This window comes from Mustela nigripes, chromosome 13 (assembly GCF_022355385.1).
Source record: "Mustela nigripes isolate SB6536 chromosome 13, MUSNIG.SB6536, whole genome shotgun sequence".
Classification (NCBI taxonomy): Eukaryota; Metazoa; Chordata; class Mammalia; order Carnivora; family Mustelidae; genus Mustela; species Mustela nigripes.
In genome coordinates, this window is record NC_081569.1 from 5,435,727 (window position 1) to 5,453,020 (window position 17,294).

Sequence of the window (17,294 nt, forward strand, 5' to 3'; positions counted from 1 at the left end):
TTATTTGACAGAGAGAGAGATCACAAGTTAGGCAGAGAGGCAGGCAGAGAGAGAGGAGGAAGCAGGCTCCCTGCTGAGCAGAGAGCCCGATGTGGGACTCGATCCCAGGACTCTGAGACCATGACCTGAGCCGAAGGCAGCGGCTTAACCCACTGAGCCACCCAGGCGCCCCTCATATATGTGATTTTTTATGTGGCTTTCAATTTTTACATATATGTGATTTTCACACATATGTATGTATATATTGATAGGGTAGTTCTCTGCAACTTAATTTTTTTTTTAAGATCTATTTATTTATTTTTTTGTCAGAGAGAGAGAGAGCACAAGCAGGCAGAGTGGCAGGCAGAGGCAGAGAGAGAAGCAGGCTCCCCGCTAAGCAGGGAGCCTGATGCAGGATTGATCCCAGAACCCTGGGATGGTGACCAGAGCTTGAAGGCAGCTTAATGGACTGAGCCATCCAGGCGTACCCGCAACATTTTATTTTCACTTAATGTATCACATTACAATTTTTCACATCAGCAAATATAAGTCTACCTCATTCTTAGTATAACTGACATTGGACATAAAGTCGTTCGTAATTTTCCCCTGGTATAAACAGTGTCGCAGTGAATAACTTGCTCTTTTATGTCTCTAAACAATCTGGTGAGTATTTCCATGGTGTCAGTCTTTCAGAGTGGAATTTCTGGATGAACGTGAATGTGCATTTTATAAAAGGATGGAGGCTACCCAGTTACCCTCCAGAGAGATACTAGCCCACACTCCTTCCAACCACATCCACGGTAATTTTAAAATGGCCTCTTTACACATCCATCTCTCTGACACCCCCAGTGGCTTGAGGTCCCCGCACCCTGCTTCTCCTTCCACTCCCCCTGCTTGTGTTCTCTTTCTCTCTGTCAAATAAATAAATAAATCTTAAAAAATAAATAAATAAAATCTTCCAAGTTTGCTTCTGGACCCTGCCTGTTATTGTCCGCAGATTTCTTTGACAAAGTTAAAATTAAAGTAGTATATGGTGGGGCGCCTGGGTGGCTCAGTGGGTTGAAGCCTCTGCCTTCCGTTCAGGTCATGGTCTCAGGGTCCTGGGATGGAGCCCTGCATCAGGCTCTCTGCTCAGCAGGGAGCCTGCTTCCTCCTCTCTCTCTCCCTGCCTGCCTCTCTGCCTACTTGTGCTCCCTGTCTAGCAAATAAATAAATAAAATCTTAATAAATAAATAAGTAAATAAAGCCTCTGCCTTCAGCTCAGGTCGTGATCTCAGGGTCCCAGGATCGAGCCCCACATCAGGCTCTCTGCTCAGCGGGGCGCCTGCTTCCTCTCTCTCTGCCTCCCTCTCTGCCTACTTTAAAAAAAAAAAAAAAAAAGTAGTATATGGTGCTCTTTTATTGGGGGGGAGGATTGTTTACCTTGCATGATGACTTAGGTGTATATGAATGCTGTGTGCCCCTCAACACCAGAGCAGGCTTGAGAAGGTGGGCTTGACTGATGTGGGGGGTTGGGGAGTTTGGGGTGGGATGGTGGGGTGGGTGTGGGACTTGCTGGAAGGATGGGCTGTACGAAGGCTCAGAGTCAGGGACTACTTGGAGGAATGGCTAAATTTAGAGTTTTGGGGGAGAGGAAATAGTAGGAGAGAAGGATGGTGAGGAGGTGAAGGTCGGTAAATGTTACAAGTCATCAGACTTGACTGTATGGGGCCTGGAGAGCTACTGTCCAGAGTTAGCTGGGGAGTGACTGCTCAGGGCTGTGCTTCAGGCCTGTGGCAGTGTGACTGGGAAGGGGAAGGGACAGACTTCGGGCAGGGACGTCAGTTTAGAAATGACCATAAATAGGGGCACCTGGGTGGCTCAGTCGTTACACGTCTGCCTTCAGCTCAGGTCATGATCCTGGCTGGAGTCCTGGGATGGAGCCTCACGACAGGCTCCCTGCTCAGCAGGGAGCCTGCTTCTCCCTCTCCCACTCGCCCTGCTTGTGTTCCCTCTCTTGCTATTTCTCTCTGTGTCAAATAAATAAAATATTTTAAAAAGAAAGAAAGAAAGAAATGACCATAAATAGCTTGGCTATCAACACACACAGACACATACCCACCCACGCCCCCCCACCCCACATACCCTGCCTTCTCTGCTTTTCTGATTCTAATAATGGCATGACTATCCCTCCAGCCCCAGGGATGGAAGTCTGAGTCACTCTGACTCCTCCCCCAGCCCAAGTCCTGCCCACAGCGATTCCTGCCCATTCCATCTCTGTAACACCTCCGGTCTTGAGGGTCCTGCCAGGACCTTGGGTGAGGCCTGGCCCTCCTTCAGGGACTCGGACCTCCGCGGCCCAGGACCAATCCCCGGGTCCCCAACGTGCTGTCACTGCTGTTGCCAGATGTTACCCCTGCCAACAAACACTGTGCACCTAGTGCTCTAGAGGGTCCACCGGGGGAAGTTCAAGTCCCTCCCTCTCACAGACAGCCTGTTCAAGCTCCTCCCAGGTGGTAAATATCCTTAAGAGCCAGCCTGATGTGCAGTCCTGCCCTAAACCAACCAGGGTCTCCCCCACCAGAAGTAATTTTGTGTTTGGTGCTTTGCTCCCCACTTAAGCTCCTCTTGGGACACTTTCTTCCTGTGCCCGGTTTGTGGGGATGGCACAGCTGTGTATCTGGCTCCCCAGGGGTAGAGACCGAGTCTGGTGCCTCCATGCGAAACTTGCAGAAAACCTCAATTCAGTAACTAATTGCCGTTTGTTTGATTAGAAACATGGAAGTGTGGAAGTTTCCACAGGAGAGCTACTGTCCAGAGCTAGCTGGGGAGTGACTGCTCAGGGCTGTGCTTCAGGCCTGTGGCAGTCTGTGAGAGGGAGGGAGGTTTCCGATTCTGCTGACCCCACACTGGAGGATCTGGGCATTTTTCCTTTACACACCATCTTTCTATAAAGTGGCTTTCAGGTCCAGTAGCTGGCACTGCCAGGAATTCCAAACAAGTACAGTAAATAGGGACTCTGCTCCTTCTTTCTTAAAAGAGTAACAGACTGTGAGCCGGGTATATGGGTATGGGCTAGGGTTCTGGTGCTTCCCAGCTCTGTGACTTTGAGTGTGTGTCCTAACCTCTTTGAGCAAATGCGAGCTGTGTCACCAAACAGGCACCTTATGGGGAGGGCTGGCATGGAGTGGGAACCCAGGGACGCAGGGTGCAAGAGGATGTTTATTTTTTATTTATTTTATTTGACAGAGAGAAATCACAAGTAGATGGAGAGGCAGGCAGAGAGAGAGAGAGAGAGAGAGAGAAGCAGGCTCCCTGCCGAGCAGAGAGCCCGATGTGGGTCTCGATCCCAGGACCCTGAGATCATGACCCGAGTCGAAGGCAGCGGCTCAACCCACTGAGCCACCCAGGCGCCCAAGAGGATGTTTAATCAGAAGACCTCGTCTCACTGTCCTGGGCTACTGCTGGATTTGCAAAGGATACATGGGCCCCCACCCTCTCTGCAGGTGACGGTTTGACTCTGGAACACCCCGAGGCTTCAGGTCTGCCTCTCACTAGGGCTTCTGACACCCTAGTCTGCCACACAAAGGAATAGATGAGTGCCTCGGGGTGGGCAGCAATTTCTTCATGGCCATTTCAGAAGTGGTAGTATGGGCAGCTGACATCCATAACCGAATCTCACTGTTCAGGCTACAAGGATCTTCAGGGGGTCCACGTTCCCTGTTGACAGGTATGGACACAGAAGCCCAGGTGCCTGATAATACCGGGATGGCAAAAAGGCAAATACCAGGGGCTCTCAAGGTCTTCAACTGTGTTTTGAACAAGAGGACTGGGAACAGAGTGCAAGGCATCATGAGTCATTCTGGGACAGGCTGGCCCAAGATCAGGCCTTTGACTTGAGACCTCAGACTTGGGCGGGGAGGGGTGTCCAAAATCAATCTCAGGGCCAAAGCAGTAGATCTGCCTGGTTGGGACAGGGAGAAGGAAGTGTTGAAGTCAGAAATTCAAGGTCGCTTTCTTGGCCCAGCCCCATCTGGCAATGCGGACTGTGAGGCAATGAAGGGGAGAGCTGGGGCCACAGGGCAGAAAAGAGGTTGCTAGTATGTGGAGTTGGTGTGACGGGGAAAGCGGGGGCTGGGGTCAGATTTTTCTACATAAAACCCGACCCAGCTGGTGTCTCATTTCCAGAACAGGGGCGATGAGACTTGGGTCGCCTGTGACAGAACCAATCATATTGTCTTCCGCAGGCCAACAGGCAAAGATGGGACTGTTTGCTAGGGTGGATCCTGACCGCTTCCAGATAAATCGGGATAAGCACCGACCACAACCGTGGAGCCGAGGGTGTGCCCCAACACTTTTCCTTGCGTTATGTCACCCACCTCTCCCGGCAGCCCCGCTACTGTGGTAATTCCCATTTCGCACGGGAGAAAACAGAGTCTGGCGGGGCTGAAGGACTTCGAGGATTAGCAGCTTGACCTTCTGGTGAGAAGCAGAGGAGGAGAGATTTCAGCTCTTGACTCGGGTCAGTCTGCACAACTCGTGGACGGGACCGGAGTATCCGCGAGCGCGAACTTGAGGAGAGCCGACGTGCCCGTGGCCTCAGTCCAAGAACGCGGAACCCGCACTTGGTTCATGCCAAGGAGTTTCAGCCCAGCCGACGCGAAGGGCGCAGGCGTTTGCTCACTTTGGGGGTTTAAGCTGATTTGTCAGCAACGGACACCCAGGTTTAAATAGGGCACCCCGGAGAGAGGGGTTTAGCCTCGTTGACAGGTGCCCTAAGACCTCGGCTCCCGCCCCAGCGCGCGGGTCGCGGTGGGTCTTTCGGCCTCTCGCGGCAGCCCCTTGGCGCCAATGGAAGCGCGCGCTGGGCGCTGGGGCGGGGTCCGGCTCGTGCGCGGTTGGGGGGAGGGGCGGAGGAGTCCGGCCCGGCCCGGCCCCGGCCCCGCCTCCTCCCCGAAGAGGCCCAATCGCGTGGCGGCCTCCGGCAGCCCCGCCCCGCCCCTGCCCGCGCCTGGGCGCCGGACGGGCCTGGGCTGCACGCAGCCAGGCAGCCGGGGGCAGCACCGGCGCTCGCGTCTGGCCTGCTTGGCGGGATGGCTGGCTACCTGCGGGTCGTACGCTCGCTCTGCAGAGCCTCCGGCTCCGGGCCGGCCTGGGCGTCGGCAGCCCCGACGGGCCCCAACTTGCAGGAGCAGCCGCGGCGCCACTGTGAGTGCCACGAGGAGGGTCCGGGCGGGGCGCGCGCCCGGCACCGCGACGTGGCGGCCTCCCGGGCGGAGACCTGGGAGCCCGAGTCGGGACCATGGCTGGGCTGGGGACGGCGGGCTTGGCACACACACAAAGAGCGGGGGGCGGCCACGCGCTCCCCGGCCCCCGGCTCTCTGGCCGCGCCAGGCGCAGGGGTGGGGACTTGAAGGACGGTGGCAACTGGTGGCCCTGGCGCGGCGGGTCCTGCGGCCCTGCACGGGCGGGGTCCCGGGCCCGGAGGGTATTTTGCCGCCTTGCCTGCCCAGCGTCCCCATGAGGGGGACAGGCGAGCGAGTAGGGGGCGGGTGCACCCGGCCCGGTGTTCCGGTGAGAGCGAGGGTCGCGGCGCGGGCCGGGCTCAGACAAAGGCGGGGAGGAGGCATCCACTTCCCCTTCCTTTGCAGCGGGGCGCTCGGTAATCCCTCCTCACTGTCAGGCCCGCGGCCGCTATTTTTGGAGCCTTTCACGCGACAGCTGGAGGAGCGTCCTTTTAATTTTCCCTATTGTTTGGTGACCCCCACCCCCCACCCCGCTCCGCTCCGGTCTCAGGAGCCTCTCCGCGGCCCGACCTGCCTTTTCTCGCCAGTACGCCCCTGCACTGCTCCTTGGCTCGCTCCTCTCTCCCGCCTGGGCAACGGGGCGGTTGGGCAGGGGCACCAAAAATGCCACTTTCCTGAATAGTTCCTCACTGCTTCTGTGACACCCTTAACGTCCCGCTTAGGAGAGAAAACAGTAATCAGGTCAGAATAAGCAGGATTTAGCCTGAACCTCCATTACCAGCCTGGGCTGCCCCCCACCCCTAACCCCGTGGCATGTGGGCATTGGCCAGTACTGTGACTCTCCACTGCCAGCTACAAAAGGCAGGGAGAATGTGGGTCCCTTGGCCCTGTCCCTTGCCTGTTGCCACGGAAACCCCTTTCCTGACCTGGCCTGCAGCCCCCTCCGAGTGAGCCAGGACAGTGAGGAAGAGGGAGTGGGGCCCAGGCAGCTTGGCCTTACTGTTAGGGTAGGGTAATCTTTAACAAGTGTGGGAGCAGCTGACCAGAATTGAGGAGGGGAGGGGGGACTCGCTGGCCCACCCCCCTTCTCCTGCCAAGAAGAAAGGGGCATTTCTGCTTTTGTATTTCTAGGATTTGTCTCTAAGTAGTCTGTCTTGCAATTCTCAAGATTCCAAGTGGCCACAGGCCTCAAAACGGAGTTTTCCATATGGTACCAACTTTAGCAAAATAGAGTGGGAGTTAAAGACATTCTCCGGTTCTTCCTATTTCTCCCCTGCACTGATGGTAAGAAAGAAAGCTTTTTTAGTCGTAGGTCTTTCCAGATGTCCCCAAGCCGTTGGTTTATTAATGGGGCCAGTACGTAGTATTTGAGTTGGACAAGAGATTCCAACTGGGCTTTCTGCTAGCTTGTTACCTGGCAACGCTGCAGGAGACAGAATGATTTGGCATTCCCCTCGAGTACAAGGAAAGAATATATTTTTTTTGGCTAAAACACTCGTGTGTCTTTGCTGCTCGGTAATTCATGCATGGCTCTAGTTTTGGAATTCCTAGGCCTCCAGCGACTGCTGGTGGTGGTTCCCATATGCTGGCTTTCTCGGCTTTTGGGAAAGTGAGGGTAGGCTCGGCCCAAGCACTCACGGGGAGAATGGTCTTGTCTGGCCTGCCTTACCTCCACTCCTCACCTGGGAACTTCTTGATTTTCTCACCCCACCTCTTAACTTTTCAGACCTTGGTGACTTGCCTGCACTCCTAGATTTCAGGGAGTCACTTAATGATTGTTCAAAGTTCTGCAGACCCACCGGTGGAGGGATTTTATTATTGTTTTGTTAAGTTTTATTTATTTGAGAGAGAGAACAGGAGAGGGGGGAGGGTCAGAGGGAGAAGCAGACTCCCTGCTGAGCGGAGACCCTGATGTGGGACTCGATCCCCAGACTCCTGAGCCAAAGGCAATTATCCAACCCACTGGGACACACAGGCACCCCCACTGGTGGAGTTATTATGTGTTCTCTGCTGAAGCTGGTTTCAACCACAGCAGGTAGGACCACTGCTGCCCCATCAGAGGTATTTTGGGTGGGCATGTTTAGGCATGGCAGGTTTAGAGGAACATCCTCCAGAAGGCCTGGGGCCAGCCCTCATATCCTCCCTGGGAGGTTGAAGCCTGTTGCGCTGGTTCCATTCAGGGTACGAGGTGCTGGACACTGCCCTCTGGTTCCTGGAAGCCAGGCTCTGTGACCTGTCCTGGGGTTTACACTAATGGAAATGCATGTTGAAAATGCCAGTGCAGGGACCCCTGGGTGGCTCAGCCCGTTAAGCACCTGCCTTTGGGTCAGGTCATGATCTCAGGGTCCTGGGATCCAGCCTAGCATCGGGCTCCCAGTTCAGTGGGGAACCTCTTTCTCCCTCTGCCCTTCACCCCACTCATTGTCTCTCTCTCTCTCAAATAAGTAAAATCTTTAAAAGAATATAAAATGCCACTGGATTGCATATTTTAACACAGTGTAAAAGTGTGAGCTTTTCCAGGGCAAGTTACCCACTGGCTGGCAGAGATGGCATCCATGTACATTTGTGATGGTCTAGGTGCTGGGGTATAGCTCAGTGGTAGAGCATTTAACTGCATTTGTGATGGTCTGGTGCAGTCTGCTGATGAGAATTCCTCAGTCTCTGTGGCTGTGCATTCCAGGATGGGGGGAGGGGACTGGAGGGGAGGGGGGTAGAGCGCATTTCATCCCAACAGGAGGCAAGGGCAGGACAGACCAGATTGACTGTGACTTGACATTTCATTTGTGACTTCAACAACTACTGTGTTCTCCTGTGGGTCAGGCGCGGTGCACGGTGCTGGGGATAGAGCCAGGGGTAAGAGGCAAAGATTTCTGCCCTTGGGGAGCCCAAATTCTGATGCGGGGACAGTCAGTAAAACAAGGCCAAAGTTGGCTAGTGTGGTGTAAAGTAACACGAGCTGAGGGGAACAAATCGGCCAGGCAGGTGTGCGAGAAAGTTTGGATGGGACGGCGGGGAAAAGACCTTGAATCAAGTCCTAAGGCAAGGAAGCAAACAAGGCCATTTGGTTGTCAGGTGCCAAGGCCATGCTGGAGGGGACCACCTTTGCTTGAGGGAGGAGTGCCCGAGGCTGACACAGAGTTAGGACCGGTGGTTAGGGACCGATTAGGTCAGGCCTCATGGGGGGCCTTGCATTTCTGAGGGCTTTGACCTTTACTTTGAGTGCAAGGGGAAGTTTTGGAGGGTTTTGAGAAGATTTACATTAAGCAGGAGTGCTCTGGCTGCAAGGTCTTCGTAGGAGGCTTGTAGTCCTAATCTGGCAAGAGTTGGAGAAAAGAAAAAAGAGGGGAGTAGCGCTGGGGGGTGGTGAGAAGGGCTTGGATTCCGGATGCATTTTGAAGGAAGAGCCCCTCACCTTTGCTGATCTTAGCTTCTCTGCTGACCACAGCCAAGGTGGGAAAGTGGTAAAGCACTCACTCTTCGGGTGGCTCTCTCGGGACAGAGAGACCTTCAGCCTTGAGTTTGGAGCGGCAGGCCGATCTTGAGCCTGGGGAACAGGCTTTGAAATCCTTACTTCGTGTTGGGTGCTAGCGGTCCAGATGGGGAGGAGAATTGGCCTTCCCGGCCGCCGGTGGCTGCTGTAATTCCATCCCGCACTCTGGCCGAGAGGATAGCGTGCAGTATTGCATGGAGGCTGGCCCTTGGAAGCTGTCAGGGAGGCCCATGCGCTCTGTTCCTTGGATTTCAGATTACTTGTCATCATTGTCTCCCAGAGAGGGGCAGATGCTAGGGTGTCTCTGCCATATTGGCTGAACCACACACCGGGTCTCCCAACTCCGATGCCTTGGGGCACACGACCTTGGAGAGTAGGTGATAGGCCTGGAATGAAGGAGAAGCTGTGCCCCCTGCACAGCCCATCCTAGCTGTGGGTGAGCGCCAGCTCCGTGTGGGGAAAGCCACTTATGCTTCAGGAAGAGACTGGGGGGCTCCTGGGGGGGTTCAGTGGGTTGAGCGTCTGCCTCTGGCTTGTGACATTCCAGGAGTTCCTGGAAATGCTGGGTCAGGCTCCCTGCTCCCTGAGGAGTGCCTGCTTCTCCCTCTGCCACTCCCCCTGCTTGTGCTCTCTTTCTCTCTCAAATAAATAAATAAAATCTTTAAAAAGAAAAAAGAAGAAGAGACTGGATTTTTATGTAAAATCTCCTGGGTTGTCTCTCCCTCCCACCCACCCCCCCACAGGTTTAAATTTTTAAAAACTTAAAAAAGATCTTATTTCTTATTTTGTATCGTGGTAAACAACTACACAACAAAAATCTCCATCTTGACCGCTTTTAAGAGTGCAGTTCACTAGTGTTAAATATTTTCACATTGTTGTTGTACAGCCAATCCCCAGAGCTCTGTAATCTTGCAAAACTGAAACTGTACCCGTTAAACAACAAGGCCCCACCCCCTCCTCCCCCCAGCTCCTGGCAGTCTCCGTGCCACTTTCTGTTTCTATGAATTTGACTACTCTAGGTACCCCCTGTAAGTAAAAATAAATAAATAAATAAATAAATAAATAAAATATAGTAACTAGCTTATTTTGGTCCTCATAATGTGCTCCAGGTTTATCCCTGTCATAGCTTGTGTTAGCTTTTTCTTAATTTTTACGGCTGAATAGTCCGTTCTCTATATACTCATTTAAAAAATAGTCCACTGCCTTCCACTTAGGTCGCGATCCCAGGGTCCTGGGATGAGCCCCACATTGAGCTCTGCTCAGGGGGGAGCCTGCTTCCTCCTCTCTCTCTCTGCCCGCCTCTGCCTGCTTGTGATCTCTGTCAAATAAAATCCTAAAAAAAAAAGTCCATTTGAAATTTGTTGACCTTCTGAGTAAAATACAGGAATTGGGGAAAGCATAGGCAGTATGGTTATTGATTCCTTGCGGATTTATTACTGCTTCTAATTGCTATTAAGTTTCCTCTTACGTATGTTACTTGCAGCTGGATTGAAAGTGTTTGGGATGTAGCGGTGCTGTCTGTCTGTGTAAGTATTCACATGTTGAGTCTGCCGGCCATCCCGGGGGAAACGGACTTTGTGGAATTTGAACCTAAAGAACTTGAGCAGCAAAAGCTGTTGACTTAGCTCCAGATCCCATTCATCGCTGTCAGAAACCTTGGCAGCACTGCCTTTTTTAGCTTCCGAGCAAGTCCATTCATATTTGAGTGGTGGGGACCCCAGTCTTGGAGAAACTTGGAATTAGGAACATTGTTTAACGTTTGGAGGGACATTTCTCTTAACCTTCCTGGATTTGTTTCCAGAGTCGTCTTCTCTCCAAGGTTCCTGTCACATTTTGTTCATCCGTTCCTTCCTTGACAGACACTTGAGTTGCTTCTGCCTCTTGGCTGTTGTGAATAATTCTGCTATGGACATGAGTGTACAAATATCTCTTTAAGACCCTGCTTTTAATTATTTTGGATATATATCTAGAAGTGGGATTGCTAGACAGTGTGGCAGTTCTTTTCTTTCTTTTTTTTTTTTTAAGGGGGGAAGGGCAGAGGGAAAGGGAGAGAGAGAATGCCACGCAGGCTTCACGCCCAGAGCAGAGCCCAAGTACCCCCCACCCCCAACTCCATTTCCCCACCCTGAGATCATGACCTGAGCTGAAATCAAGAGTTGGATGCTTAACCCACTGAGTCCCCCGGGGACCCCTGGACAATATGGCCATTCTATCCTTAATTTTTTTTTTTCTATCTTTAATTTTTTGAGGAACCATCATACTGTTTTCCGTAGTGGCTGCAACATTTCCATTCTCACCAGCTGTCTTACACAGGATTCTGGTTTCTCCACATCCTCACCAGCACCTGTTGTTTTGTTTGGGGGAGGTTTGTTAAGTTAGTTTGTGTTTTTTGATAGTAGCCATCCTTGTGGGTGTGAGGTGGTATCTCATTGTGATTTTCATTTGTATTTCCCTCATGATTAGTGCTGTGGGGTGACTTTTCATATGCTTATTGGCCATTGATATATCATTTAAAAAAATATTTTATTTATTTATTTGACAGAGAGAGATCACAAGTAGGCAGAGAGGCAAGCAGAGAGAGAGAGGGAGAAGCAGGTTCCCCGTTGAGCAGAGAGCCCAATGTGGGATTCGATCCCAAGACCTTGAGATCATGACCCAAGCTGAAGGCAGAGCCTCAACCCACTGAGCCACCCAGGCGCCCCCCATTTATATACATTTTTGAATAAATACCTATTCAAGTCCTTTACCCATTTATTAATTGGTTATTTGTTGTTACTGTTGTTTGAAATCACCTGATTTTAAAACCTTGGTCACCAATTAATATATTTTTAGAAACCCTGCCTGAGCAGTGTCTTTTTTTTTTTTGTAAATTTTTCATGATTTTGTAATTGTTGGTGTTTTTTTTTCTTTTTAAGATTTTATTTATTTATTTGACAGACAGAGATCACAGGTAGACAGAGAGGCAGGCAGGGAGAGAGGAAGGGATGCAGGCTCCCTGCTGAGAAGAGAGCCCAACATGGGCTCAGGACCCTGGGATCATGACCTGAGCCGAAGGCAGAGGCTTTAACCCACTGAGCCACGCAGGTGCCCCATTGTTGGTGGTTTTTATTTTATTTTTTTAAAGTAGGTTCCATGCCCAGTGGGGGGCTGAGCCACCCAGGCGCCCCAAGCCTCTGCTGCTTTGCCTCCCATGGCTGCGCCCATCTCTGGCAAGTGTGCCTTCAGGGAGGCTCTACTTGTGACTTTTTTTTTCCCTTAAAGATTTTATTTATTTATTTGACAGAGCAAGTGAGAGAGAGCACAAGCAAGGGGAGCGGCCAACACAGGGAGAGGGAGAAGCAGGGTCTCGGCTGAGCAGGGAGCCCGATGTGGGGCTCGATCTCAGGACCCTGGGATCATGACCGAAGCTGAAGGCAGGCGCTTAACCAGCTGAGCCCCGCAGTGCCCCACTCCTGCCTCTGTTAATAGCCCCTGCTTGTCCACTCTCTCCATCTGTAGGTTTCCCCTTACATACTCAATCCTTGAGGTCTGCCACTGTTAGATTTTTCTCAGTGTTTCAGGAAGAGGTACTTAACACCTGGTTGTAAATAAGTGGGCCCTGTTGTTTTCTGAGGGTTTGACACCTGCCGGCCCAGCAGGGAGGGCTTCCCGCTGTGATCTTGACATTGAGCCCTGGGTGCAGGGTGTCCACGGCTCACAGGTTGCTGTATCTGAAACCCAAAACTTGAGTGGAGCTCAGGTGAGGCTGAAACCTTTAGGACTGGCCCCGGATAAATTCTCCTTTGGGATTATAATTACAGCAGATTGAGTACAGTTAAAAAAAAATCTTCATTCGCTCTCATGACATTAACTCATAAGAGATGTTCTTAAAAACTAAGCGGGCTGTGCAACACCTCAGTAGACTTTCTGCAGGTCCTAAAGCCCTTTTATACTCAAGCTTTCAACCAAGAAGGGTGGAGGAATTTTTTAACTTGGGTCCAGAGGCCCCTTCGAGTCCTGGAAGGGGTGGTAGATCGCTGCCAGCCAGCTGCGTCTGCCTTGTTCTCTAGGGAACGGAATGTTTGGAGTCTGTGTTTGCTCTCTGCTTCTCTGCATGTGACCCACGAGGGTGTCCAGAGCCGCTCTTCAACCAGAGACCTGGGATCTAGTCTGACTTCTGACACAAGCCACACTCCCTGGGTCTCATTTTTCTTCCTAAATAATCTCTCCCATTCTTTTTAGGTTAAAAAAAAAAAAATCTGTTTGCATATCCTTGGGAGATTATTTTTAGATTAAAAAAAATCTGTGCACATCTTTGGAAAGTGAGTCATTTTTGCTGCACATAATTCACCTTTCTCTTGGTGGGCCGGGGATGTCAGCATGAGTCACACGCTGGTGCGCGTTGTAGGACAGTGATAGGCTTGCGGTTGTGGGGTTTTGGTCGTTTCTGTTTTAAAGGTGTGTAGGTGGTCCTGCTTGTTTAGTCTCAGGCCTGCTTTTCAGAGATTTCTTTCTCTTGCCAGCCTCCCAGCGGTGGTCACTTCTGATGTTTTTAAGTGAACGTCCTGGTCCCCTCTTAGGACTTGCTGTCTAATCTCTGGTGAGGCAGAAGACCCAGAACAGTGTCTGTAAGGATTGTGTGCAACGTAAGAGTCCGTGGGCCCTGAGTGAGGGCTGAGGCGGCTGCTGGGGACAGAGTCCCGCTCTCAGCTGTCCTCCTGCCTGAGCTTTCTGGGGACAGAGGCCCGACTGTAGGTTTTACACAGACCCGCTTGCCTGACTCTGGAGGCCCTGCTTCTTCCCCGGCTGTGGGCAGAGCGACGTGCTGGAACAGGATACCTCTCTGTCTGCTACAGGCTAAGGTTCATCGCACTCTCCCTCCAGGTAGCCTGCACCGATTGAAGGGGGTGGGCGGTTTCCTTGAGTTTTCTTTGGAATTCACTGCTCAGACTGTTGATTTGTCTCGTGAGTCAGACTTCCCTTGGAGAGCCCCCCCCCACCCACTTCTCTTGTCCTCTACCATCTCCCTGGACCTTAGGTGCTTCTCTGACAGGACTGGCCTCCCTGAGTCAGCTTGGCTCAAGGATTCTGAGTTCTGTTCCAGATGCCCTAAGCCTATGCTTTCCATGGATTTCGAAAGGTGTGAATCCTGGATGTGTTGTCTTCAAGCAGTGTATCAGAACGGGGTGGCAGCGGCTCGTAGGTGTCCCTCCCTGACTTACTGCTGGATGGGGTGACCCCAGCTGGCTGTTAGGCTCTGTGTTGGTCTCTGCTGCCTTCAGATCCCAGGGCAGAGGGTCTGATGGGCCAGACTGGCATCCTGCTGGCCAGTTCTGGGCAGCCATCCTGGGTGGGGGAATCCAGGCCCCCCAGGTGGCCGGGGAGCTGCTCCTGCGGAGGGGGAGGGAACATGGCTAACGGGGCCCTGCTCCCTCCTTGGTGAAGGGCAAGTCCAGCCAGGTAGGAGAAGGGCTCCCCCTCGAGCGTCCTAGAGCTGTGATCGCTGCGTGGGCCTGGTTTCAGATGCCGACAAGAGGATCAAGGTGGCGAAGCCGGTGGTGGAGATGGATGGCGACGAGATGACCCGGATCATCTGGCAGTTCATCAAGGAGAAGGTAGCCCCTCCCACAGCGGGTGGCTCTCCGCATGGCCCCTCATCCCTGTGACGGCCCCCGGGGCTCACCTGCCACCCTGGTGGGCAGCCGCAGCCCCGTTCCCATCCTTCCATCCACCCTGCTGTCATGTCCACACCATGCATGGTTTTCACGACGTCGGGCAGGGGCCCCTCCTCAGCCATCTGTCTTGTGCCAGTGCCGGTGCTGAGGCCCGCGTGTTTTCCAGAATGGGGGGGTGCACGTTCAAGGCCTATCCTGTATGGTGTCCGTCTTGATGTCCCACGGTCCGATGGGCGTTCTCAAGGGAGTGGAAAGAGCAGGGTGGCGCGCTCACCTTTCCTCAGCGGTTCAGGGACGTTATCTGGGGTCGGGGCCGAGGTGTGTCCTGACAGCAGTGGGTCTGAGCCATCATGGTGGATGGCTCCCAGCGTGGCTGCCGGGCTTCTCCAGAGTCTCGCGGTCTGGATCTGCCTGGAGAGCTTGTTGGCCATGTAAAGACCCCCGTCCTGTATTGTGTGTGCGTCCGTAAGAAAAAGGTCGAGAATGGCCACTTCTGAATGGGGAAGAAGAGGGAACCCATTGTCCGGAGAAATCTAGATGCATCTCGAGTTGGTGGGCCATCGCAGTCCATGCTAGGGGCTGGGCCCTCTGAGGGGCTGCAGCCTGGTCCGCTGGCCTCTTTCCAGAGAGCCCTGGCATCCTGACAGCTTCCGCCTGGCCCCTCTGAGGAATGGCTGATCCTACCCCCCCCCCCCCCCCCCCCGGGACTGGCCCCCCCCCCCCCCCCCCCCCGCCCCTGCCATGCTGCCCCCTTCCCTCATCCCTGCCCTTCCTGGGTGTCCTGTGCTATGGCCCTCACAAGCTCCTGAGACACACACACACTGATGCCTGCCCCCGTCATCTGTCCCTAGCTCATCCTACCCCATGTGGACGTCCAGCTCAAGTATTTCGATCTGGGGCTCCCACACCGTGACCAGACCGACGACCAGGTCACCATAGACTCGGCGTTGGCCACCCAGAAGTACAGTGTGGCCGTCAAGTGTGCCACCATCACCCCCGATGAGGCCCGTGTGGAAGGTATGAGGGTGTGGAGGGGAGGTGGGTGGGTCGGGGCAGTGGGGGCTATGCCATGAGCCGGTCTCCCTGCGATAGCCGGGGGGATAGGGGAGCCCTAGGGGTTCCTGCAGATGAGGCTGGGTGGGGTGGTGCTCCCAGGCCGGTGGTGTTTGTGCTGTGCTGTGTGGCTCTGGCCAGGGTAGGGGTCCTTGGCGACAGCGAGGAGGAAGTTCATGCTGATGCTGTTATAGTAAGGACAGGCTCTCTGGGCAGCCTGCCCCTCTGGCCTTCTAGACTGTTCCACAGGCAGGTTTATGTAGACACTGGGGCCACCCCTGTCCAGCAGAGTGCTCTATGTCAGGCATGTATCCTTGAGAGCCTCAGGGCTCTCTCTCTGGCTTGTATCTCTCCACTGTCTTGGCACCACAGCTCTGTGGCCGGGGAAGGGTCTTAGAGAGGTGCCCTCACCAGGCTTGGACTGGCTGCTGGGCCTTGGTTCTGGGGACCACTTTCAAGGGTTCCATGAACTCAGGGACCATTGTGTGGACAGAGGGGCCAGGTTTGGAAAATTCGAGAAAGAGTAGCTCAGGGGTTTGCAGAACTCTTTCTCTGTTGCTACGTCCTGCAGTGTGAGGGCTCTGGGAGAAGGCATTCAAGGCCCATTTCCAAATGCCCCAGAGCGCCTCCTGTCTTTCGGGTGGAACCTGACCATAGGCTGTTGGAATCATCTTAGTTAGTGTGAAGCTTTTTGCAGTTTTTCTCTCACTTCTCCGGAGTCCTGGGATTTATGCATCCCTGTTTTGTGGACGAGGAAGTAGGGAGTCACCCTCTCAGTAATGCGGGCTGGACCCGGTGGCTGGAACCGCACGTCTGCAGTGCGGCCAGGTGCTGCCGCATCTGAGCATGATGTGGGAAAAACAGCAGACGCTAGCCATTTCTAAGTTTATTTAATTGCCCAAAGGCTAAGTGTTTTAGCAGTCATTTCATTTTTCAGTTCAGGTTAAGTGACTTGCATAAAATTCACAGTTTGAGGTGGTGGAGTTAGACCCAGAAGCCAAGAAATCTGATCCCACAGCCTGCACATTCGAATCCCAGACAGCCCTGGGCCGACTTCCAGGGCTCCCGTCTGGCTGCGTTCTTGCTGAGGGTTCAGATTTTGGTTGGAAGGTGGGGGCTGCAGCGGGGCCACTTTGACTCTGTCCTCACAGAGTTCAAGCTGAAGAAGATGTGGAAGAGTCCCAACGGGACCATTCGGAACATCCTCGGGGGGACCGTCTTCCGGGAACCCATCATTTGCAAAAACATCCCCCGCCTGGTCCCGGGCTGGACCAAGCCCATCACCATCGGCAGGCACGCCCATGGCGACCAGGTGGGTGCCGGCGAGGGTGGGCTCGCACTGGCCGGGGCACCCTCACCTGGACCCCCCCCGGCCTGAGCTGCGCTCTTGTCTCCATAGTACAAGGCCACAGACTTTGTGGTGGACCGGGCCGGCACGTTTAAGATGGTCTTCTCACCGAAGGACGGCAGTGGTGCGAAGGAGTGGGAGGTGTACAACTTCCCCGGCGGCGGCGTGGGGATGGGCATGTACAATACCGATGAGGTGAGGCCCCCGCGGCTCCTGAGCGTGCCCCTCCCTGAGCCTGGACCCCTCCCGGGCCGCTGCGGACTGTGGGTTCTCACTCCCCCTGTGTCCGTGGCTGAGGCAGGTCTGAGGCCTGTGAGCAGATGCAACCAGGACACGTTCAGGGGAGCCCGCAGTGTGCCTGGGGCAGAGTGGGCGGGAAGACTCCTGATTAGCGAGCTGCCCACTCCCTGACTCTCTGTGCTCCTTCTCCGACACCCCGACCTCCTGTGCTCCTTCTCTGACACCCCGACCTCCTGTGCTCCTTCTCTGACACCCCGACTTCTGTGCTCCTTCTCTGACACCCCGACCTCCTGTGCTCCTTCTCC

General features: G+C 53.7%; 1 protein-coding gene across 1 annotated transcript in view; it reads left to right on the plus strand.

Annotated features, from left to right (window-relative positions):
- The first annotated feature begins 4,981 nt into the window (after nt 1-4,981).
- IDH2 (isocitrate dehydrogenase (NADP(+)) 2) overlaps nt 4,982-17,294 on the plus strand; it is a 17,491-nt gene continuing 5,178 nt past the window's right edge. Inside the window, exons 1-5 of the mRNA XM_059371567.1 lie at nt 4,982-5,166; nt 14,197-14,288; nt 15,200-15,365; nt 16,553-16,713; nt 16,801-16,944. Of these exons, the coding sequence (XP_059227550.1) occupies nt 5,052-5,166; nt 14,197-14,288; nt 15,200-15,365; nt 16,553-16,713; nt 16,801-16,944 (678 nt within the window). The 5' untranslated portion in view covers nt 4,982-5,051. The remainder of the gene's footprint in view (nt 5,167-14,196; nt 14,289-15,199; nt 15,366-16,552; nt 16,714-16,800; nt 16,945-17,294) is intronic.